This window comes from Medicago truncatula, chromosome 1 (genome assembly GCF_003473485.1).
Source record: "Medicago truncatula cultivar Jemalong A17 chromosome 1, MtrunA17r5.0-ANR, whole genome shotgun sequence".
NCBI classification, from domain to species: domain Eukaryota; kingdom Viridiplantae; phylum Streptophyta; class Magnoliopsida; order Fabales; family Fabaceae; genus Medicago; species Medicago truncatula.
Genome location: NC_053042.1, coordinates 2,855,968 through 2,881,608, shown reverse-complemented (window position 1 = coordinate 2,881,608; position 25,641 = coordinate 2,855,968). Strand labels below are relative to the sequence as shown.

The 25,641-nt window shown below is 33.4% G+C and overlaps 2 protein-coding genes and 1 long non-coding RNA gene across 4 annotated transcripts; 2 read left to right on the top strand and 1 right to left on the bottom strand.

Moving 5' to 3' along the window:
* Positions 1-1,198: 1,198 nt before the first annotated feature.
* On the top strand, positions 1,199-2,193 carry LOC25481950 (caldesmon). The gene has a single exon (XM_013610373.3). The coding sequence runs from the start codon at positions 1,218-1,220 to the stop codon at positions 1,989-1,991; it is 774 nt and encodes a 257-aa protein (XP_013465827.1). The 5' UTR covers positions 1,199-1,217; the 3' UTR covers positions 1,992-2,193.
* A 7,948-nt stretch (positions 2,194-10,141) lies between these two features.
* Positions 10,142-10,900, bottom strand: LOC25481949 (60S ribosomal protein L39-3). The gene is made up of 3 exons (XM_013610372.3): positions 10,737-10,900; positions 10,522-10,625; positions 10,142-10,425 (listed from the first exon to the last, which is right to left on the bottom strand). Exons 1-3 carry the CDS (start codon positions 10,737-10,739, stop codon positions 10,377-10,379), a joined length of 156 nt encoding a protein of 51 aa, XP_013465826.1. The 5' UTR covers positions 10,740-10,900; the 3' UTR covers positions 10,142-10,376.
* A 416-nt stretch (positions 10,901-11,316) lies between these two features.
* LOC120579637 (uncharacterized) lies at positions 11,317-14,886 on the top strand. Of its 2 annotated transcripts, none has more exons than XR_005645371.1 (3): positions 11,317-11,764; positions 11,882-11,945; positions 14,564-14,886. It is a non-coding gene; the product is annotated as an uncharacterized lncRNA (long non-coding RNA). The 2 variants fall into 2 exon arrangements; XR_005645370.1 differs by lacking the exon at positions 14,564-14,886 and adding an exon at positions 13,069-14,085 and having other exon boundaries at positions 11,340-11,764.
* Positions 14,887-25,641: the final 10,755 nt, after the last annotated feature.

Sequence of the window (25,641 nt, the reverse complement as noted above, 5' to 3'; positions counted from 1 at the left end):
ATAACAAAGATTAAAATATTATACTTTAAACAAACAAAAAACAAAAACGGTATGAAAAAAGTATCATTCGATCCATTAGAACCAACTCCATAGAAAATGATAGTTTTTTATTTTTGTAGTCTTGAACAAACCAAGCACGAACAACCCTCACTACCAATGTTCAGGATTATTTTCTTGGCGAAACATCAGAGATGAAGTCGTGTTTCGTAGACGTTTTTCTTTGCAATAGAAAAAATTACAGAAATTACTTAGAATATAGATATTAGAGAACCAAAGAACAGAAAAAGAATATAGATATTAGAGAACCAAAGAACAGAAAAAGAAGAACTATATTTTGTGATTGTTGTGTACTTGTACCAAAAAGTGCTACTATTTATGTAGAAAAATAGTACCATAACGGTTAATATCTATTAATCATTAATTTGACCGTTTTAAAATTAATATTATCAACGTATTTAATATTATAAAATGTGCATTAAACGATTAGATTATATTTGATGTAACCTACAAAAAAATTAACTTCATAACATTTGAAATTTAATAATATCTTATTAAATATTATGTAATATAATTTTGTGAGGAATAAAAATTAATTATATAACTTTAAAACTAATTACTACAATTAAATTTTTAATTAGTAGGTTACTGTCATAGTGTAACGGACCAAAACTCAAAATATAATTTATTCAAGTTATTTATTATAATTTTGTAACCTACCAAATTTTTAATGTACCATATAAATGTTAATCGAATAATAATTATATTAATAATCATTTGATTGTAACGTACAAATTTTTAATGTAACATATAAATTTTAATAAAAACAATTATTATATTAATAATTATTTGATTGTAACCAACTATGTATTTTATGTAGAATTTAATGGTTAATAAAAAACAGTTTTTAATAATAATTATAATTATTAAGCTTGTATTAAAAATTAGGAGAAATATTTGGAACAAATGCCAAGTAGGATTATGATAATGTGGAGAGGAGAGGATTTTGGAATAGGCTGTTTCTAAAAACTCTAAATTGTTAGTATAAAGATGTTCGGTTAAGATGATTAAAATAAAAAAAATAAAAAAATAAAAACCATCTTAGAACTAACCCTAAGGTTAGTGTGAATGGAAAAACATGATCAAACATACCAAAAGTTTGCCCTAGAAGACAAGTACAACTTTGCCCTCAATATAAGGTGACTAAATCCACAGCGTGCATGAAGAATTCATGGATTAATGTAGGTGAAAAGGACGTGAAGGAGACAATGGTATTGATTGTGCTACCAAACGGCGAAAAGTTTGCATTAGACGTAAACCCTAACGCCACCACTCTCCATCAACTGAAGGTCGCGATCCAACAATTCAATGGCATGCCTGTTTCCGATCAACGTCTCTTCCTTTCTCTGAGTCTCGGACAAAACGATTCCGATCTCATCTCTAACCTTGGAATTCAACCCTTCTCAACCCTAACCCTACTCACCACAACACCTTCCAGCGTGAAGGAGTCGGAATTAGACAAGGAAGCGAAAGAGGAAACAATCGGGGCAACCTCCAGTACAGTAAAGGATGAATTAGTCAAGGAGGTAGATTCTGATTCTGATTCTGATTCTGATTCTGAGTCTGAGTCCGATGCCAAGGCCAGGGAGGACTCTGAATATTTGATTTACCCAGAGTCAGATTCAGATGTGGATGATAAGATAGAAAAGAGACGCCAAAGTGACCGTTTTGAAATTCTTAGGAAGAGACGTGCTGCCGAAATTGATGAACAACGCATGAGTATCATCTTTAAGGATTATGAGGAGAAGTTCTGTGCTGAGATGGAGCGTTGGTGGGAAGAAGAAGACAAGAAGTTTTTTGAAGAAGAAAAGAAGTACAAGGAGGAGCTATTGAAGGAGGCTGAGGAGGATCGCAAGCAGGCCATGAAGGAGGCTAGGAAGAAAGTCAAGAGGGCAAAGAAAGCCGAGGAGGCGAAGGCAAAGGCAAAGGAGTAATGAATATTTCAAGAATTAGAGAAGGACTAGATTTGCACTATTATGTTTTTCATGATAATAATAATAATTGTATTAGTATGTTCTCCTTTGTGTGCCTCTCTCTCTTTGAGAAGATTGTTATGTTATCTCTCTGTTCCGTGGGTTGTTTTTCTGTTTTCCCAAAATACTACCTTCATAAGGATTTATAACTATTTTGTATTCATTTTTTTCTTTCTTTCTTTCTAGTTTTTACCATGCTTTGAATGTTTAATGTTTGTGTTCATACCTTCCACATCAACTGCATTGGCTCTTGTATGAAAAAATGTCACTTTTGTGTCCCCCCCGTACTTTTCTTTTGGACCCCGGAGAGTCTTCTGAATGAATCATGGCTTGCATGGAGGACTGTGAGGTTTTTCGTTCATACGTTTCTATTGATTGATATATAGTTCTCATGGAGACAAAATTTTAACTTGAATTCTGTTTTCTTGCTGTAGGTTATTGAAACAACAAATGGACTCATAACAAACTTTTCAGAATTTGTTTGAATTGACTTTTTAGGTCTGCACTTACTTTAAAAGTTATTGTATGCAATGTGATGTCGATTTTAGCCGCAGATGAAGATTCTTAACTCTATGCCTGTGGTCTTCACATACATGGTATGATATCACATTAAAAATCTACAGGAATTTCATTTCATAACTGTATCTGCAAAGATTGAGAATATTAATGATTCGTTCAATGCTACATGCTATACTCGTTGAGAAGAGATCTTGATTTGTCAGGATCGATCGGCTAATTTGGATGACGTTAATAATGAAAGTGGAAATTCGCTACCATCATTCTGTCGGATATGCCCCAACCTTGATATTCCTGTGCCTAAGTTTTATGGAAACCAAGTCTCAAATCTCGCTCATTTATTGTGTCTGTTGAAAGAAGGTCCCTACTCCCTAGACCACTCCCGGGGGCTGCAAAGCGATTTGTTGAAACAAATACTTTGGGTTTCTAATTGGTCCTGGAAGACTAAAAACAGGAATTCAATTAGTCTAAAAGTGCTGCCACTGTACCTGGATCTGCTTCACTTGCTGACCCTGCTGGGTTATAGTGTGAAAACCCAGAACTTCGCTAGGCTCGTGGTTAGTACCCTGCCCTGGCAAACTCAGTAGGTAGTTCTGCTTCTATAGGTTTGTCTCCTACTCCCAATTTCAGTTGAGATACGTGGAATGCAGGGTGTATCCTAGCATCAACTGGAAGTTGCTGGTGGAAAGCCACCGCTCCAATTTTCTTGGTGACCAAGAAACGACCATAGTACCAAATGTACGTGCATCCGCGTTTAAATTGGCTGAACGCACATTTGACTAGAAGCTTGTAGTTGTAGCTTCTGCATTGGTACGTGATCGTGAACCCCCAACCGCAGTTCCAAAGGATCACCTAGCTGAAATTTTATGATGCAGTTTTGGTTTGAAGGCATAGAAACCTGCTTGTGGGGTTGAATCTTCAATTTAGATGTTGGCACTTGGAGAATGAGCTTCTACTCAGATTTGTGTTTTCTTTTGTTTGATACATAATAATTAGTGAGCTGTAGAGCAAGGAAGGGGCAATTGGAGTCTTCATGCATTGGTTTAAAGGGTGAGGAGAATGGAATGATTTTAATTAGAGTTTCATTATTTTTGGTAATGCGGTGAGGTTGCGAAGTGTGGTTACTAGAAAGCTACTAATTGTAGAATTTTGTGGGAATGTTAGTTTATTCCGTGGAAATGCTATTTCGATTCATACAATTCATTGATGTGAGAAACCCAAGTTGCAGTGTAAGTTGTGTGGTCACAAAACCACTTCCCTCCACATAAGTTGTAAAAAGAATACTCATAACTAGGATCAATGAGAAGACCTTATAAAATCTAGGTGACATAAGACCTTAAAAAGTAGTTTACTGAAAAAATTGTTCAAAAAGAAAAGGGATGACACAAAATAGAATAGGAATATTTGTGTTATCTTCAATTGATGGAATCATTCGAATATTTAGAATATCAGTGTTTGAGTAAAATGAACTTTTGGATAATTGATACCTGAAACTTGATTCAGAAGAGAAACATAGTTCACCCTAGAATAGCATTCTCTGTTTGTCAAAGAATAACTTTGCCAAGACAAGTACTCTTGATTTACATTTTTTTTGTGGTACATTGCCAAAAAGATCAGTCTAGGATTATTCAACAACGTGAATGCAGGCAAAGTATAAGGTACATCACTCACAGTCTAATGTTGAGGTTCTGCAATATTGAAAGCTTCACATGGAGGAATAAGTGGTACTAAAAAAAATATTCAGACTTCCCACACCAGCCTTACTCCGAAAAATAATATTCCGACTTCCCACACCAAGGGTTCAGCGGTGATCAGCATACACAATTTCATAGTCATATTGATTAGGTCTTTCCCACACCAAGTTCACATGTGTAGTCGCCAGTAGGCTGCAAGGACGCACAAAGGGGACCCGAGCAGGGCACAAAGTCATTGTTAGGCTTGTATAAGCAACATGACAAACATTATATAAGCAAATTCAAATCAGTAATAACATAATTTCCATTCTTCTGTATAGTAGGACTATGAATTCATGACCATGTGAAGGCCCACAAATCTATGAAAATTATAATTGAATAAGATTTAGTAACATTATCTAAATTTCAAGACACTATGAACAATGAATATATGCAAATTTCAAGTTTCGCTATAAGTGGTCTAATTTGTGGATCTCCTTTTGACAATATATGTTAATAGATAATGCACTTCTGTATGATGAACTTCTCCTTCAGATTTCATTGGTTTGTCTATGAATTCTTACGAGAAATTCCCCATTCCTCAAACCTCTAAAGTCTCATCTACATTCTAATTAAATTATAAGCTTATTGAATCCACACACAAATTGATATTCAAACGGAAACTGGTCATAGTCATCAAAGTTGTTTTTTCTTCAACACTTGCTGCAAATCCTCCTCGGTCACTCAGACTAAAGTTTATATCAGAAAATTCATATCAGTAATAAATAGTTGCCATTCTTCCTTGAAAACATGTGGTACAAAAATAAATATTTTAAGAAATCTTCTTAGAGTCAGATCGGTAGGATATAACATTGTAAATTGGCAAAGCTCTAAATTCCTTGAAGTGAACACAAGTTGGCTAAATAAGCATCTCAAGCAGAATTTTCTTCTTTTTTTTTCTTCATTTTGGCGTTTAAGAAATATATCAAGAATCATAAACCTTGAAGCTCTTTTAATGATATTATGGATTTTATTTTTTAAGCTTTCAACACAGGAACAAATAATGCATCAGACCAATGCACATGAACATACGTAAGACAGTTATGGAGCCTACAAGTTAAGTCACCTTTGTTCCAAAGCTATGATGATAGTAACATATTAGGCTCTAAGGCATGCCTCCCTTGCATATATAATTCAATGTCCTACCAACTGAGCTATGCTCACAGGGACAACATATGTCACTTTCTATATTTGTGAAACTATATGGTGCTGACATGACAGGAAATATAATGCAACATTGAAATATTTTTAGGTGGCATACATAGGTGTGAGTCTATATACAAACTACTCCTTCGTTGTTGGTCGACCTCAAGCTTTCGGCTAACCGCATAGTTTCTGGAGCTAGTTGTTGTAACACAGGATATGTCACTTTCTATATGGTCGACCTCTAAGGCATGCCTCCCTTGCATATATAATTCAATGTCCTACCAACTGAGCTATGCTCACAGGGACAACATATGTCACTTTCTATATTTGTGAAACTATATGGTGCTGACATGACAGGAAATATAATGCAACATTGAAATATTTTTAGGTGGCATACATAGGTGTGAGTCTATATACAAACTACTCCTTCGTTGTTGGTCGACCTCAAGCTTTCGGCTAACCGCATAGTTTCTGGAGCTAGTTGTTGTAACTCTTCCCTGATTTTCATTTGTTGCTCCTGTAAGAAAATCGTCCTCCCATCTCATCAACTTCCTTTTGCCACTGAAGGAAGAATTTCTTCTTCACATCAAGATCAGCGTAATGGCCAACTTGCTCACATGCAATGTCTGCATCTGATCAAGACCACGAGACTCGATCGTGTTGGTCCTTAAAACCCAAGTAACCCCATGAAAGATCACCTATTTGGAGTGCAAGTTCCTTAAAAAGTTCTTGTCGTGAAGAAGTCGCCAAATTATAAGATCCTAGCTGATACATTGTGGTCCTGAAGGCCCTAAATTCTTCCACATTTGTTGGAATCTCCCCTTGGAGTGTTACTTCAATCTGCTTGAGATCTTCTTCAACAGTCGAGGAAGTTACTTTACCTTGTCAATGGATTAAGGTCAGGAAGTTACTTTACCTTGTCAATGGATTCTGGTAAAGACTCAGTTTCAGAGATAACAATCCTCCTCCTGGAAGATTTTCAAGAGGTTTTCGTCCTCTAGAACAACAAAGAAAGAGATGAGGAAATGGAAAGGATAAAAGATACAGTAAGTGGATGACTAGATTGTTGGATCAAAATGTGTTTAACATTAACCCTTGAGAGTTTTGATGATAACAAGGTATTAAAAATTGTCAATTGGATATGCTAATGTTTGTTCAAGTGTACAGGACTATAGACAAAATTTGACATCTTAAAAAGGTTTTGGAAGAACAATAAAGAGCAAAGGAATCAACAAAAAGGGAAGCTTAAAGCGTTTGAAGAAAATTGCTCCTGAAGACAAAGCGCTCCTGAAGACAAAGTGCTCCTGAAGTGGTGACGTCATCAGAAGCAAGTCATTAGAAGCTGAAAATCACCAGAAGCTGCAGTTCATCGGGAGATGCAACTTAAAGCTTCCAAAGTTGTTCAATGGATTCAATCTCGTCTAAGCATTGTTGAAGACTGAAAAAGTGAAGCAACGGCTAATTTGAAAGGATTTGAAGGCATTGGATGCTTGTTCTTCAAAGAACGTTGACAAAGTACGATTGTACGAATTGTACAACCACTGCCTCCACTACTCTGTTCTTTGTCTCTGCTACAAGACAAGAAAAACAGCTCTGTCTGCAACGATGTTACTTCACAATGGGAATGCATTTGAAATTGATCATTCATAGGACAATAACCATATCAGGCAAAAGATCATTGGTGATTGATCAAAGCTTCAAACGACTCTTTTTTGATGTGCTACTAATTCACAACGTCTCTTTCACACCTCTATATAAAGGAGTGAAGACTTAGAGTTTTAAGAGAGAACAATACCAAGAATTACAAGTGCCAAAACTCTGCTAAAATTGTTCTGCACTCAAAAGTTCATTTAGAATTTCTTATCAAAGTTCATATCTTAGAAATTCTAAAGTCTTAAGAGTATGTATCTGATTTGTATTGTGAACACCACTGATTGTATATCAAGTGTTCAACCTCAAACATTTTTCTTTGTAATTGTGTTTGAATTAAGAAGTCTCTTGCAGTTGTGCTTGAGCATTAGAAGTCTTTTGATTGTGTTCAGGAGCATAGGAAGTCTCTTGCAGTTGTGCTTGAGCAATTTGAAGTCTCTTGCTAGTTTTTAGCAGTGAGCAATTGTAATCAAATATTACATAGTGAACTCTCCTTGGAAATGCAAGGGGGACATGACCGACTTCCGGTTTGTGGAAGGGACATGACTGACTTCCGGTTTGTGGAAGGAACTTGTATAATTGTTTTGTGTCTTTCTTCTCTCTCTCTCTCTCTCTGTTTTATCCGCTGCATCTAGTTCTGAACATCACTTCAGAAGTAGAGCTCTATCTGCTTCTGATCAGTGTTTTCAGCTTAGGAGAAAAAGAAGAAAAAGCCAACACAATTCAACCCCCTGTGTGTTTCTCACCTTCAAACTAACTTTTAGTCTTCAGGCTGCTTAGTGACCAGTAATTTAGATTTTTTAGAATTGAAACTCACTCAGTATGTTCATTTTTTACTATCTTGATTACTAACACTGCCTAATCCAGAAATTAGTGGAAAATATTCAAGTGAAATAGTATTCTTCACCTAAGTGTATGCGTTTTGGAAAATATATGTGAATGTCATTATTAATTAGCCGAATACAAGTGAATTTTTCTATAAATAATATTTGTGAATGCTTGTCGTGATTTTTTCTCAGGAGCGTGAAAAAACCCTCAAGATAATCAACAATGCTAAGAGAATAATAAATGTGCAAAAGGCTGCAGAAGATGTGGATTGGTTCTCGAATGTAGCGGAGGCATATGATCTTTACCCGTTGTTAAAGACAAATTATGGTCAGGTAGACCATGACCTCTTGACTACATTCTCAGAGAGGCGCCACACAGAGATGAGCAGTTTTCATCTTCCTATAGGTGAAATGACCATCACTTCGTTGATGGTAAATTGCTATTTCAAGTCCGGCTAATAGGGGTGTTAGTTGATCTTTTTGAATTTAAGGTGATGAAAGAGTGGGACTTGCATTAATGTTACTTTACCAACAATGATAAATTTATAAATAATGATAACAAGCTTGAAGAAGAAATTAAAACCACATTATCACGTGTTAAAAGTGATTCCAAAGATCATTCCCGAGAACAAACAAAAGAAGGACAAGGAAACAACGACGTTTCGAGGCCACAACTGAGTAAGACTATGAGTATGATCAATGGTCTTGAGTTCTCAGAAGTTCTGCCTTATGCTGTTGGTTATCAATAATAATTTACAATATTTAGCTTTAATACATTGCAAGTGTGCTCATGGAGAAAGACACCATGTTAAATGTCAAATCATGCAATCAACCAGTAAAAATGTAATACTACAAAACTAAAATTTCTGGACTTCCTAGCAAACATGTAAAAAGGTATTCTCTGAACAATGAAGGAAAAGAAGTTCTCATATGTTGATTTCAAAGCATGCGATTCAATGGTGTGAGAAAATCAAGCTGCAATGCAAGTTATGTGCTCAAAAAACTACTTCCCTCCACATAAGTCGTAAAAAGAATATTTGGAGACCATACAAAATCTTAACTAGGTGACATGAGACCATACAAATTGTTTATGGACTACAGATCTATCGAGGTGACATGAGACCATACAAAATTGTTTACTGAAAAAAATGTTTAAAAAGACAAAGACAGAATAGAATAGGAATATTTGTTATATTCTAAATTAATTATAATATTTGGAATATCAGTGTTTGTGTAAAATGAACTTTTGGAAACTTGATTCGTAAGAGCAACATTTCTCCAAAGCTGTTTGTATCTTGCCTAGAGTAGGACTCTAATATAGTATAGTTTATCAAAGAAAAATTATGTCAAGAAAAATACTCTTGAATTTCATTTCCAATGGAGTATCTTGCCAAGAAGTGCAGTCTAGGATTATTCAACAGGGTGAACCCAGGCAAAATACACATTTCTAATTTTCAAACAACAAAATTGTACCAAAACATATATAACATTTTAACGGTAATTATTGTTTGTGTTAAGAGGAGGGAAGAATTCCTCCGAAAAGAAACACACGATAAACCAAGTACCCAGGCGCAAGGGCAGTGGAAGAACGCGGGCTTAACTGAACCACCTAAAGCACAATTTCTTCCATGAGGAAATACATACAAACATAGAGGCTGCTTGGATTAGCTTATTTGAGCTTATCTACTAGCATAAGCACTTGTGACTGTTGGAAGACTTTTATAAAAACAGCTGAATACATCTTATTTCCTATAAAATCTCCAGAATAGCTTATAGCTTATTAAAACAGCTTATACAACAACCAAGCTTGAACCCGCCCACTGGGTGGGGTCGGATACATAAATCAATCGACACCATAGTGTTCTATCAAAAACCATGAAAAACAGCTTATAGATTATACGAAAACATTTTCACTTTATCTTACTTTATCTTTATAGAAATAGCTTATTCGTGAGTACTCAAACTAATAATTTGTCTTCCTAAACAGGGCTATGATAACAAAGTTTTCAGCAACGATAGCTTATAAAAGAAGCTTTAGATTATACCAAAAAAAAAATATGACTTTATTTTAGCTTGTGTTATTGAAATAGCTTATTCACAAGCGCTTATGCTATAAGCAGCAAAACAAGTTGTTTACCTAGACAGGGCTATTATACAAACAACTTTCACCAAAATCAGCTCAAATGTGGGACATAATTTCACATCTAAGCATCACAACAGCAGCATAAACAGATAAACAAACAGATTAAAAATCATTCATTCTATCTAACAACATCAAAATCACTAGACGAAAAATCAATGTATAATCAACACCACTAAATGAAACAAAATGTGGTTTTAAAAGCCACAATTACATCCTTAAAAAACAACAGTGATCTCAGTCTCAATAGACAATAATCAAAACATTAAAAACTCAAACAACAAAAGCCACTGTCTTTTTCATAACAAAAACTAAACCCATAAACTAAAAAACCTCAGAATCCAAGCTTGGTACGACGCCAGTGACGACGCTTAGCATTGTACCTAAAATCAAATGAAATAACATACATAAGAAACCAAACATGATTTAACACGATTAACAGTACAACGTTGTTGTGGTTGAGATAGAAAGAAATTAACCTGATGGTGTTGTCGGTTCTCATACGGATCCAATAAGGGATGGGTCTGTTCTGCCTCATCTTCTTCGCGAGCTTCTTCTTGATGACGAATGTCTTGTGTGAAGGCTGCAATTAGATTAATCAAAAACCCTAAATCAGAGAAATTGAATCGGAAATTGAAGAATATTGAGTGAGGATTAGAGCAATTTGATGTTGAGGAGTTTCGATTTGATTTACCATTTTTGCAGCTGCTTCTTCTTCTTCCTTCTTCTTCGGCTGCGTCTGGAGATGAAATGCTGAACCAACAACGGCGGATACCAAACCCTAATGGCTTACTCGACCTGGTTTTATAGCTCTCGTTAATTTTATTTTTATTTTTATTTTAGAGGCTTCACTCTCATTATTTATTTTTGACGAAAATTATTTAATTTTTTTAATATGTTTTTGTAATTTATTTTCATTTTAATTTTTAGGGGTTATTTTTGTCTTTGTCCCCAACATTATTTAATTTTAGGTTTTTTATCCCTAAAAATAAATATCTCGTCACTTTTGGGCATTTGGATCCTTTACTACACTAACATGTAATTAATTAAGGCTGGACAGAAATGTGTAAACTGGCCCAATCCGACCAACCTGAAGGCTTGTTAACCCACGGTCGATTAAAGCGGAAAAACCGGATCACTCGGGTAACCCTTGTATGGATGCAATTGGTGAAAAACGAATCAGCAAATACCGACTCGAACCGTTGCTAAACTAGTATTGGGCTACTTGTATCCAAGTTAAGAAGGCCCATAACAATAGCCCATACTCAACTCCACAAAACAATAAAAACCACTTAGAGAAACCCTAGCGTCGTTTCAGTTCAGATAGTGTTTCTCTCTTGTTCTCTTATGCTTCAGATCTGAGAAGAAGATCCAAACACCAAACCCTAAAAAACTTGATTTTTGATTAAAAAAAAAAATCCCTTATTTTCTTCTGCAGCCTGTTCGATCCAAAAACCATGGTCCTCTTTCGATTCCTTTTTCTCACATAAACTCGATTCTTCACACTTTTATGTTGCTTAAACTTTGGTTCGTGTTACTTCATCATTGGGTTTCAGAAATTCGTTTCCCTTTTCGTCATCGTGTGAGATTTAATTTCCCGAATTTTTATTCTCTGTTTCATGGATTTTGATGTTATAAATGTGTTTCATCTCATTTAATCCTTGTTATAACTATGTGTTATGTACTAATATCAACAATCTTTTTATTCAACACCCACCGAAGGTTAGGGTTTTGTTTTTAGTTTTTTACTTTAAATCTTTATAATATAATGTGTTTTACTGCTGACTTTTTTTCCCCTTTTTTTTTTTTTTTTTTTGTGTTTGTACGTGGTTTGAAAAGATGGAGGCTGTAACTTGAGAAACTTTGGCTGGAGTAGCTTTGGTTGGGGAACCTTTGGACACTTGTAAGTTTTGTGGTGATTTGTATTTTTTTAATTAAAATGTATGAAGTTGTTTGCATGTATGGTGTGTTTATATCTATGTAATTTAAGAAATGCTTAAATATGCATTTCATCCCTACAATTATAGGTCATTTGATATTTGATTTTTCATCCTTGAGCTTACTAATCCTCCCATTTTACCCCTGCAAATATTAATCATTTGAATTTTCGTCATAATCTCGTTTGATTACTGACGTGGCATGTCATTAGTCACATAAAAGTGACGTGGCACAAGCTGATTAGTAAAAGGCTATTATGAGTCAACAAATAACACCTGAATAGACCATTTTGCCCTTAATGAACAAAGAAAAACTTGAAATGTCAAAATTATCCCTGCCTTCTTTCCTCAATCTCCTTCTCTTCTTCCCTCGTTCTTTTCCTTCTTCTTATTTTTCCTTCATTTTCCACCTCTGCGACGTACCACAACCACCGCCGCAGTACCCACTGCATCAACCACCTCATGAATCCTCAAACTCGATCCATCATCATCCAACGGTGAGATTTACGGTGTGCTTGGTTTGAATTTGTTGCTTCCACAAATCCACAAATTCCTCAATTTTGCACCAGCGCCGGTGAAGGTAATATCGCCGGCGAAATTCCTCAATTTTGCACCGGTGCTGGTGAAGGCAACATCGCCGGCGACTTTCACGCTCACCTTCCATTTCCGATTTGATTATTTTGGGGTTTTTGATTTAGGAAAAAATGATGAAGAAGATACTATATCAACACATTAAAGGTACTGCTAATCTGCTATCACCGTCGCCGTTGATGGGTTATTCTCCGTCGTGGTGCGGTTTTTGTTTCTTCTCCGCCGTTGATGGGTGCTTCACGTTTGCATCGTCGATGTTGTGATTGTGGCTGTGATTGCGATTCCGATTAGCTTCGAACGATTCTCGGTTTCACGCGGTGGTGAGAGAAACAACATGAAAAACAAAGAATATTTGAGTTTGTATTTGAGAGAAAGCTTCTGTTTTGGTGATTGTTCTTGTGACAGAGGACAATTTTGTTTTAGTTTGTAGTTGTTCTTGATGAAGCCACAAAAAATTGAGATTTGTGAAAATTGAGTTTGTGGTTGTTCTATTTGCAGGGACTTTGAAGATAATGAACAGCAGAGAGTAAAAACAGTTTTGTTCAAGTGATGAACATAAGCCACACACTTTGATTTTGACGAAAAGCACAAAAACAAGCACAAACTAATTAAATGATAATGGTAGCATCTTTGTTAATGTTTAAAAGCTTCAAGTCCTTGTTGAAGGAGAGGGAGTGGGTGGGTGGGTGCTGGTGGTGAAACAGAAGGATAGGGAGAGGGAGGGAGAGAAGAAGAGAAGGAGAATGAGGGAAGAAGATATGGGTAAAATGGTCTTTGCCATCCACCTAAGCAAATTTTTTTAATTAAGACGAAAATTCAAATGATTAATATTTGCAGAGGCAAAATAGAAGGATTAGTAAGTTTATGGATGAAAAATCAAATGATCTATAATTGCAAGGATGAAATGCATATTTAAGCCTTTAAGAAATTATATGTAGATTGGATCTAGCTCTTGTTTGGTACGTTTATTTGTGTTCTGTTTATTAGGCCTTCATTACTTGTAACCTTTGGACACTTGATCACGTATTCATTAGGTTCCATAAGCCTTCATGTTCATTAAGCCTTCAATATGGTTTAGTTTACCCTATGAAGATTGTATGTTTATTTGAATTATGTTTACTACTATTAGAATTCTACGTTATGTTTATTTTAAAAAGTTTCACACTCTCTTTTTTTACATTATTACAAAGATTTACATAGTACCTTGTTCTATAAAGATTAAAAAGTTTCACATTTATTTTCTTTACATTACAAACATTTACATAGTACTTAGTACTATATTGAATTTTTTTATAACTCATGATAATGTTTGATCTCCCTATATAATATAGAGAAATGATATTTGTACAATCAATTCGGTATAATTTTTGTACAACTTTCTCTCTCATACTCACATTATGTTTTTATTCTCTCTCTTCCTTTTTCTCTCTCTATTGTTTTTGACCAATAAGAAGAGAGAACAACAAAATTGTCTCAAAGGTTGTACCAAAATGGTTATCAAAATATCACTACTCATATAATATATGCTTTTATTTTATCAGTTTTGAATTTGATTTGATTTATTTATCTACTATAAGTGTATGATATGCATGTGTAAAAATTTTAAAATTTGGATATGTTTATTATATGCTTTTATTTTATCAGTTTTGAATTTGCTTTGATTTATTTATCTACTATAAGTGTATGATATGCATGTGTAAAAATTTTAAAAATTGGATATGTTTATTATATGTTTTTATTTCATCAGTTTTGAATTTGCTCTCATATGCATGTAAAAATTATAAAGTTTGGATATGTTTGTTTGTTTTATGTGTTTGATCTGCAAGTATGTGTATGTGAAATGTATGTACCATGTGTATAAGTGTATGTTCATGCACTTGTGTATTTTTCCTACTATATGACTATGTGTGTTTTAAGAGTTAAATATTTAGACAATTATAACTAATACCAAATCTAAAACACTTGAATTTTTATAACTTTTTTAATGATGGAGAATCAAATTGATCCTAGTCATCATCAAACACAACCAGCAGCTATTGTGCCTAATGATGCACTTCCTCCCCTTTCTGCTCCTAGGAGAAGAAGGAGAGCTAATGCCAAATCACAGGGTGAAACTATTGGTGAGAAAGTTGAGGAGGTGTTAAAGGAGTTGGAAATTAGAAGTGTGTCTGGATTGCTTTGTATTTGTAATATGAATTGCTTTATCCAAATTAGAAACACAATAAGCAATTCTGATTACAAACACAACACAAAATATGTCAAACACGAATGAGAAAGATCCATGAATCGAACACAATCTAACGGCTTCAAATTGAACATCAAAACTCAAATACGAAAGAAATATTCATGTTATCCATACCATTCAAAAAAATCCAAAAAATTGTAAACTCTTTTACTCACTTTCCTAATAAAAATTAAAAACATGTGATAAATTCACCACACTCATTACCATCAACGTATCGACCTCATCAGAATCATCTCTCTGTCTCTCATGAATTTATGCAATCACCAAACCTTTTAGTTTTTTTTTTTCTTTTTTCTGTAGTCATGTTTTCACCAGGATTCACCGGTTGTGGAGGATCCTCCAATTTTTATAGCGGATAAACTAGTTTCTCTGATAGATCAATCACACTTCCATCCAGCATGAACAACAACATCTATAACCATAATTTTTCAACCATAACACAAAATCTTCACCACCCTTACTATCAAACCGAATAAGAACAACAAATTTCGTCAATTTTCATCAACCATTCTTCTCAAGTCACACAAAGCCAAACATCAAACCTCATCATAAAATGTACATTCGCTGAATTTCAATCTCAAAACCAAAACATCCACTACAACAACAACAACCTTAACCTTCGCAATTACAATTACATCAACAACACCAAAAACAATAACAACACAATCTTTTCCAACCTATTAATTTGTTCTATCAAACCTAGGTATTTCCAACATAGTTCTCCTATGTCACCACTTTCTCCAATGGATTTCACAAGTTTGCCACTTGAATTCATAAGCCCTTCTTTTTCACAAGTTCACCAATTGAGATTGAAATTCAATGTAGATACGTTTTCCGATGAGGTTTGATGTTTGACTTTGTGTGATTTGGGAAGAAGAGCTGATGAAAATTTATGGAATTTGTTGTTCTTGTTGGGTTTGATAGTAAGGGTGGTGATGATTTTGTGCTATGGTTGAAAAAGTATGGTTATAGATGTTGTTATTGTTCATGTTGGATGAAAGCGTGATAGATCTATCAGAGAAACTAGTTGATCCGCCATTGAAATTGGAGGATCCTCCACCGCTGGTAAATCCTGGTGAAAACGTAACTAAGAAAGAAATAAATAAAAAAAGATTTGATAATTGTATAAACTCATGAGACAGAGAGAGATGATTCTTATGAGGTCGATACGTTGATGGTAATGAGTGTGGTGATTTTAACGATGGTTTTATATTTTTTATTAGGAAAGTGAGTAATGGAGTTTCTCATTTTTTTTAGATTTTTTTGATTGGTATGGATAACGTGAATACTTCTTTCGTGTTTGAGTTTTGATGTTGTTCAATTTGGAGCCATTAGATTGTGTTCGATTCGGGGATCTTTCTATGATTTTGTTAAATAAGCAATTCATATTACAAACACAATAAACAATTCAGATTACAAACTCATCCAACTATTTTTTTTTCTTTCATTCTAGCAGCCCCATTTAACACAATCAGCAACTTTTCTTTATCTTGCCCAACCTTCTCCACACACCTGGATAACTTATCCCGCACATTTGGAGCTGTTTTCCAAGACATTATCACCTATGTCAAATACAAGTTTTCTATTTGCAAACTTAGTCCACCTATTCAAGATGTACTTGGTATTTCATTCAATTTACTTACTTTGAGTTTTTTGTTTTTTTTTTTTTGTGATTAGACAAATTATATACTACTTCTCGAAGATTACGGCTGACCTTACTATTATCATGCACATGAAATATTTCCATTCCATTGATGTAATATTTTTGCATCAAACAATTGTAAGTATTTATATCGTCTCCTCAGGGACTAGTGCGATATCGCGGACCATTCGACACCAAATATCATTCTAAGTTAAAAGATAATATGTTGTTTGTTTTAGTAACCAAGTATAAAAGTGAAAGTTGAGAGTAATAAGGCGTAAAAACGTTGGAATTAGAGTTCCTTGATTATGCGTCAAACATAACCTAATAATCACATATATGAATTCTAGCGTTTTACCCATATTATCACGTATCGCTCAACAAGATTATTCATGTCCAAATAATCATGTGAGATCATTTGTATTGTTCAATAGTTGATTTCCCAGACTATTAAACAATCCAATTGTCGATCGGATCGTTAATCGACGATTTCTCAATCTATTCAACGATCCGAAAGCTTTATGTACCGATACCTTGTGTGAATATCAAAACATCAATCCTATGTCTAGAATTATTGTTTTGATAGATAAATTATCCTAAACCTAGATTCAAAAGTACTTTTCAATAACAATTAAATCAAAGATAAAAATGAATTGCAAGAATAACTTCAATATCATGTAAATTGCTAGAATCATATATTACAAGATTAAAAGATTACATTCTAAGCTCAATCAAGTGCCTCTAATCCCAGCTAAGGAGATTTAGTTCATCATTGTCATGAGAACATTACAAAAGTGGAATGAAAGTTGAGAATCCATGCAAGGACTTGATTTCTCCAAGAATCTTGATGAATCCACACTCAATCACTATTGCCCAGTATACACAGTGTATTTTCGCCCTCTTCTCTCTCTAAATATGTTACAAGATATGTCTCAATTGAGAGAAGTGAGCTTTTAAACTTGTGCTGAAAAAATATACTTTCGCCAGGCGGACTCTGGCTCGCCATGGCGAACTTAGCTTTCTTTGCCAATGGGTTTCTGCCACGTCACCAGGATCAGATGAAATCGCCTTATTTCACCAGGCGAGAATATTTCTCGCCATGGCGAATTGTTCTTGCCCTGTTTTTCTAACTCCCTGGAACTGCTCGCCTTTCAGCTCGCCATTGCTTCGCCAGGCAAAATAGTTCGCCCTGGCCATCCTTGTGGCGAAGGACCCTGGTATTCCCTGGAGTTGCTCACCTTTCCTCTCACCATTTCTTCGCCAGGCGAAATAATTTGCCCTGGCCATCCTTGTGGCGAAGGACCCTGGAGCTCCCTAGAGTTGCTCACCATTTGGCTCGCCACGGCGAGATGACTTTTTCACCTTTTTGTTGTTTTTGACTCTTGCTTGATGTTTTGGCACTCGATTCCTGCACAAATGGGTATAGTAAGATGATTAAAGCGTAATAGGTCAAAATTCCCTTTTCTCTCGGCTTTTCCCTAGATAGCTTGTAAAACAAGTAACAAATGTGTCGTAAATAAACATTTAAAACACTACTTCCTGACACTTATCATCCATCTTCCTCTTTCTTATTTTCAATTCCACAATCAACACAAGACAATCATAATTCCTTTTTAAATATATAAAAGTTCTCGCGAGTATACATGTACATCTCTTGCATGCCTCTCTATGCCACGATCCTACATTAGTTTTGGTGTATGGAATGAATTGAACTGTTATCGACAAGTAACTCCTTATGTCGGTGTGCTTCGATTGTCGAATCAAACCTCTTCCAAAATTCAACTAAGTTGACATTAGGATTCAAGAAATTTCCATAAAATGAATTATCACTTTCTAATCTTGATGTTGTTCTCATTATCCCAGCGAAAAAAAACGTCTTTAAAGTATGTTGGAATCCACATGCTTCGAATTTCAAACATATATGTTAGCCACTCATTCTCTTCTAACTCAAAACTTGAACATGATAAACTCCCGTGTTTTTTTTCAAACTCATGTGGTGTCTCTGATCCCCAAACACACGATTTAAAACATATTGGTTGAATTCTTCATCATCATTCAAGGAAGCACCTATTTTTTCGAAAACTTTTTTCATTATATGCCACATGCACAATCTATGAAAAGAAGTAGCAAAAGTCTTTTTCACAGCCACTTTCATTACATGATCTTGATCAGTTATTATAAGAGTTGACACCAAAAACTTTTCAAACAACCATGTAAATGAATCAATTTTCTCATTTGCCAAAAATCCTGCTCGGGAAGTAATAGATTGTCTATGGTGGTTTACATCAGTGAAAGGTGCAAAAATCATAGAATATTTATTTGTTTGATATGTAGTATCGAATGAAATCACATCCCTGAACAATGAATAATATTTCCTATAAATACTATCTGCCTAAAAAACATGCCTTAGTCAGTCCTCTTCATCTACCTCATGTGCATAAAAAAATGATGGATTAAGTTCTTGATTCCTTCTAAAGTTATCAATAAAAACATTTGCATCAGAATCTTTAAGCAAAGTCTGTAAATCTCCCGAATAATTATGAAGATCCTTTTGCTTGCATCCAACATTTTCATAATCCCTAGATTGTTCTTTCATTAAGTGGAATGTTTTTGAAGGCCCAATATTTTCTCTACTATATGCATGTAATAAGCTCTTGTGAATTGGATTCACCTTTCTTGTTGACCTTAGAAATGACCTCTTTGTGGGTGAAGCAAGTGCATGTGTATGACTTTCATCAAGTCGAGCTAGCTCATACTTACCTCCTTCGACCCATTTAAAAACGGCATTTGCATTACATCTTTCTCTTGTAAGACTATTTCTTTTAGATTTGACAACAACTGCACTCTGTGCTTCATCTTTTTTCTTATATGGTAAATAACCTTCTTTCGAGCAAACAAAGTATTTCAAACGTTTCACACCGTTTTTATATATAGTTTTCGATGATGAACGCACATTAAACACGACACTATGTGCATAATTTTGGTAAATTTGTTTACCTTCTTTTAATGTATCAAATATTTGTCCAACCTTAGGTTTCAATTCTTCATCACAGTTCGGCACGAAGTCATTTTCCTATAAAGTAAAACATATGAATAAAATGACATAAACAACATGTATACTCCAATTTCAAATAAAATGACATAAAAAGTTTGTCCAACCTTTTTCTAACAAACAGGAATGTGTATATTGACATATATACTCCAATTTCAAACAAATTACCATGTTGGTTTCTACGGAATAGAGTATATATGAATAATATAAGTCACAGTTTGAATAAATCAGAGTGTATGAGTGATCTAACAACCACGTTTATCTTTTTATAAATTAAACAAATCCAGTTTGAAAGTAATATTTTGCAACTCTTTTGAAACAATCTAAATCACATTTTGAATAATAGAAATGTGAAATTACCAATAATTGATTGGATCCTAGCAGAGAGTTTTCCTGCAATTCAAGCTAGAGTTTTTGTCCATTGAAAGGAGAAAACAAAATTTTAGTGGGAAGAGAGAAAATTTGATTGTTAGTAATAGAGTGAAGAAGAGGTACTGGAAATACTTTAGTGCTTTGAGTGGAAAAAGAAGGCGCATGTCATGTTTGTTAAGTTGAGAAAAGGTGGGTCACATGGGTTAGTAAAGTGAGAATTTAATTACAACCATTTCATTTAATCCAAGGATCATTGTCTCACCGGTGAGGTTTAGTATGAGAAAACTACTTTTTTCCCACCATGGGAAAGTTAATTTTTGACCATTAGATCAAACCAAGAACACATCCTTATCATACTCCCTCATCACTAGATTTTTATAATTTTATTATTTTAAAAACAAAAAATATATTTCGAAATTAAAATAAACATTTAAAAATAAAAAATAAATTTAAAATAAAAGGCTGATTGATACAAAAATGATATTTTCATAAATTTTTACATTTTTTTCGAAATAAAAAAATTCTAAAAAAATATGGAAATTAATTTTGGAAAATTACAAAAATTTAATCTTCGAAAATCATAATTAAATTTTTTGAAAACAAGTTTATTTTATTTATATTTTTTAAAATTTTGGAAATTTTTTTTCCATATTTTTAAATTTATTTTTTATTTTTAAATGTTTATTTTAATTTCGAAATATATTTTTTGTTTTTAAAATAATAAAATTACAAAATCTAGTGATGAGGGAGTATGATAAGGATGTGTTCTTGGTTTGATCTAATGGTCAAAAACTAACTTTCCCATGGTGGGAAAAAAGTAGCTTTCCCATGTTAAACCTCACCTGTCTCACCCTCTCATTTCTCACTATAAATGGTCATCTCATTGAAAAATTAAGCCTATAAACACATAAAATCTGAATTTCTAATCCTTAATTCATAAATCTGAGGAAGTTCATGACAGGCAACAAAAACAAAGAAATGATGAAAGTTAAGTCTCATTGAGTGGCTATAACCTAAATATCTCTTATAACATGCTCTAATTGTGGATGGAAAGGACATAACAGTAGATGGTGCACAGTGCAACAAGAAGGTTCATCAAAAGCACAATTGTGTGACACAAAAACACGACCGAAAATTTGGGTGGTGAAGTTTTTGGATTTGGGATTTAAGAATTTGTTGATTTAAGAAAGAAAAATATGGGAAAGATATAACCGTAGGATTTCAAATTTGTTCGTCGTGCCTTTTTACTATCAAAATGCTCCCTATGACGTGACGTCAACGTGGACAAGCGATCAATGACGACGTCATTCAATGTGACACATCAATACCTCTAACTGGGCAACTTAATAAATGGAGCATTTTGTTCTTCTACTGCTCTTTTTCTTATAAGGTTTGGTCCCTAATTCTATTTTAGGTGGATGTTGAAAGTGTCACTCATTATGTCCCTGTTTCACATTTTTTCAACTTTGGAGTCTATATAACAGGCAAAAAATCGAGTAGGGTTCGATATTTAATACTTGTTGTGGTATAGGTGATGTGGTTATCTAGAAATGTTTGTAATATTCAAGGGGGTGATGGGGGAGGAGACTTGTAGTGTTGATGGAATGATGAGTTGCATCAATAGAATTGATTCATTTATGGAGAAGGTGAAGGTGAGAAAAACATAAGAAGGGAGGTTGAATTGTGTTAGTTTTTTCTTCTTTTTAAACTAAGTTCAGAGTTCAAAGTCTGATAGAGTGCAGAGTATGGATCAATATTCAGAGTCTAATGCAGCGGATAAAGTAAAGATATATATAGAGAAGAGAAATATACAAAGCAATTACCCTTGTTCATTCTACAATCCGGAAGTAGTCCACTTCCCCTTGCACTTTCAATGAGATTTTCACTATTATCCAATCTGATTACAAATGTTCAAGCACACAAGCATGAGACTTCAGATACCCAAGCACACAAGCAAAAGATTTCCAATGCTCAAGCACAAAAGCAAGAGACTTCTAAACAAACAAATTACAAAGAAATATGTTTGGTTTGAACACTTGATATACAATCAGTGGTGTTCACAGTACAAAACAAATCATACTCTTAAGACTTTAGAATTTCTAAGATATGAAAGTTGTTAAGAAATTCTAAGTGTTTGATGCACAACAATTTCAACAGTTTTGGCACAATTTTTATGTTATAGAGTCTATACTAATCTTCAAATCTTCATTTCTTTATATAGAGGTATGAAAGAGACGTTGTAGGGGTGTCATCACATCAAAAAGTCGTTACAAAAGTTTGATCAATCACCAATGATCTTTTACTTAATTTGGTTAATGTTCTATGAGGGAGTAATTTGAAAATTATTCCTTGTATGGAGAATTAACCAGCAGAGACATAACTGTAGTTTGTAATATGCGCATGAAATGTTGGAGTAGTGGAGTAATGGCTGTACAATTGTTCTTCCACTGTCCATTCTCTGTGTATAAGCATCTAATGCCTTCTAATTCCTCTGAAATAGCCGTTGCTCCAGTCTTCTATTCATTCTTCACTCTTGTGTCATCAAATATTCATTTAACTAACTTCAGGTTCTTCATTTCAAACTCTAATAGTCTTCAGACTCTGGTGACTTCGGACTACAGTCAGTTTCTGATGGTCTTCAGACTCTTATGTCCTCAGACCCAGACTTGCAACAAAGTTTCTCTTGAAAATTCTTTTGTTCTCAATTATTCTACCAGGACCAATACCTTGTTTTAAGACTTATAAATTTAAGTCTATGATTCTGCACACTTGAACAAATATTAACATATCCAATTGGACTTTTAATATTTTGTTATCATCAAAACTCAAAGAGGCAATGTTAAACATATTTTGTTCCAACAGAAGGTAGAAAAGTGAGATACAAACTCTATTTGTATGTTTCTCATCTAACATGTCTAAACGCTTATAGGCGATGAATTAGATTTGTAACGAATTTGAGTAACGTTTTTTTTTGTGGTAGTCGGATTCAAATCCCAAACTTTATATATATTATGCATTGTCTCTATCAAGTTAGATAAGCTCATGAGGACAACGAATTTGATTATCTCGTATAATTTGAGTTGAGTTGAATTGAATAAATTTTGCTTATAAAAAAATTCAAGAGAAACATTGTTACCTAAAGTAGTAGCACTTGAACAACTCTCACTCCAACTAACATCAATATTTAGCACTACTCATCGTATGAAGGCGCAGTATGTGAGTTTGTTCATTCAATTGAGGAAAAAGAAATTATAAATAGATAAAAAAAAGTGGGAAGAAATGAAGAAGAAAAAAATTGATGGGAATTTTAAATATGAGTTTTGTTTTCCTAAGGCACGAAACTAGGTTAATTTTCACGAGAAATGACTATACTCTAATTCTATCTAAATCAAACCACAATATATTTTTTTTAGATTAGATGTCTTTCCGACTTCAAAATAAATATAAACTTGAAGATATTATTTTAAATTCAAAATAATAAATCTATCTAATCTAAACTATAAAAAGATTACGACGTCTTCTTGCCGCGTACACTTGATGGAGATTCTATCGTTAACTAATTAATCACATGTCATCATATTGTAATTGATTGGCCTCAAAAATATTGTAATTAGGCTGTGAGAATAGGAAAAAATGTACATCAAAAACCTTATACATACCACTAAAAAATAAGCTTATAAGAAAATTCTATCTCATTGTTTATTAAAGTTTTTATCAAATGAATGGTCTAGAATTAAAGTTGAATATAAAATTCAACTCAAATTTTTTATAAGGGGTGTCCCATATAACATATTAAACCTATGAGAAGAGTCTATGGATTTTATAGGGATGTCCCACATAATATTTTTCAAGAATATTTTATTGAATTCATATTTTATTTTATTGTATCTTTTTTTTTTGCTTGAAAAAAAGCTTAAAAATATAAGATGCTTGCCTTCAACATTTTACAGCTGCACATGGGCATCAATTATTTTACATCAATAAAAGCTCTTTAGAGCTTGAAATAAATGCAACTTGACTTTAAAAATTAATTTTTTATTGAGTTTAATAAAATAATTTCAAACTCATAACTCATATCACTTAATTTTCAAAATACTTACACTTAGAAATTTATCTAAAATATTTTCCCATTGAAAATAATAAAAACAATTTAAATAGTATTTGTTTTTTTTTTTTTAACTTGAATTTGGCTTTAAATCATTTACCTACCTTATTTTACTGGCAAAGGATGACAATATTTCTTAATTCCGTATAGATTGTGTAGTTTAAGTGGTAACTCTTATTTATAAATTGTGTGTCATGTTTTTAATATTTGTAGTATTTCAAATCATTATGAAGTGTTTCAATTCAAGTGTCTTTTGTCCCCATGAATTTAGCTCAGTTGGTAAGGACAATGCATAATATATGTAAGGTCCGAAGTTCAAGCCCCGAACACCACAAAAAAAAATTCATGTGTCTTTTTTTCTTTTCGTTTGGTGCATATTGGTCTGTAATAGTGCATGTATTATATTAAATGAATTGAATACAACCGATCAACTAAGATTTAATTTTCAATATTAATTATTACCAGGCTTCGAAACTTTATGTCGAAATATTTTCAATATCTTGATTTCATAGTGATGGTGTAGTGTAGTTTGTAAACCTTATTCTGTAAGTTGCATGTCATGTTTTTTTAACCTTATTTTACGGTATTTGTTGTTAAATCATTTTGAATTTTGTTTTCATTATTTTTATTATGTCCAATTCAAATTATATTGTTTGATAAAAGATACGTTAACCCGTGCGAACGCACGGGTGATACACTAGTTTTTAATAAAACTAACCTCTCAATATATTGAGAAGCCAGTTTTGACTCAACTATGCTTCAAAGTCCACTAAAAAAACCATACTTAAAGGAAAAAAAAAATACCAATTGCTCATTGCATATTAAAAAAAAAAAAACAGATGTTCACGTTGAAAAGTCTTTTGCTTGAGACATTTATTTTTATGAGGGCTTTTGCTTGAGATATATCGACTTATTAAACTTTTTTTACATAAACTTATTAAACTATTTAAAAAGGAGTAAAGAGATCCCAATTGGTTATACTGTATTTAAAGACACGTTTGGTAGTGTAAAAAGTAACGCATGTTTAGATTGAGTTTGACAAAATCACATTGCACCACCTTGATTTTGCAAAAACTATATTTTAGAGCTTTAATAATATTGTGGTGTCGCCGATGCTGTGATTTTATCAATGTCAATGTGATTTCAAACATGTATGTAATTCAAATAAGACGATGTAAAAAGGCATGATTTGGTTTTTATTGAAAAAGCATATAATAAAATACTTTTTTGAGGCATTTAGAATAAACTACGTGATTTTGTGTTTATGTTTTTTTTTTCTTAACCAACTTTCTATTTTATGTTCAATATGTATAGAAAGAAGAAAATATGGACTTTAGACAAATAAAGTGGTTCGGTTTATGTGGAAAAATAGCTCTTTGTTTGTTTCTATGAAAGGGTGGTTTTACTTCTTACTTTGTTACATGTTTCCATTAAGTGAGTTTTTACAGCTATCTACGGGTAAAAATGTTTAAAAACAAATGTAAGGTGGACCAAATAGTCATCGAGGAATCTGAATTCTTATTAGAGAAAGCACAAAACACAAAGTTAATCTGGTAATCAATTTTGATTACATTACAAATTTACTAAATCAATTTTAAATAATCTCTACCATAAATTTAAATCGAACAATTGAGAATTGAAATCACTAAGCAAGG

Coding starts and splice junctions, on each gene's coding strand:
- LOC25481950 (XM_013610373.3), top strand. CDS start 1,218: ATGAAGAATTCATGGATTAATGTAGGTGAAAAGGACGTGAAGGAGACA.
- LOC25481949 (XM_013610372.3), bottom strand. Junction 10,426..10,521: donor AGAACCGACAACACCATCAG/GTTAATTTCTTT, acceptor ATTTGATTTTAG/GTACAATGCTAAGCGTCGTC.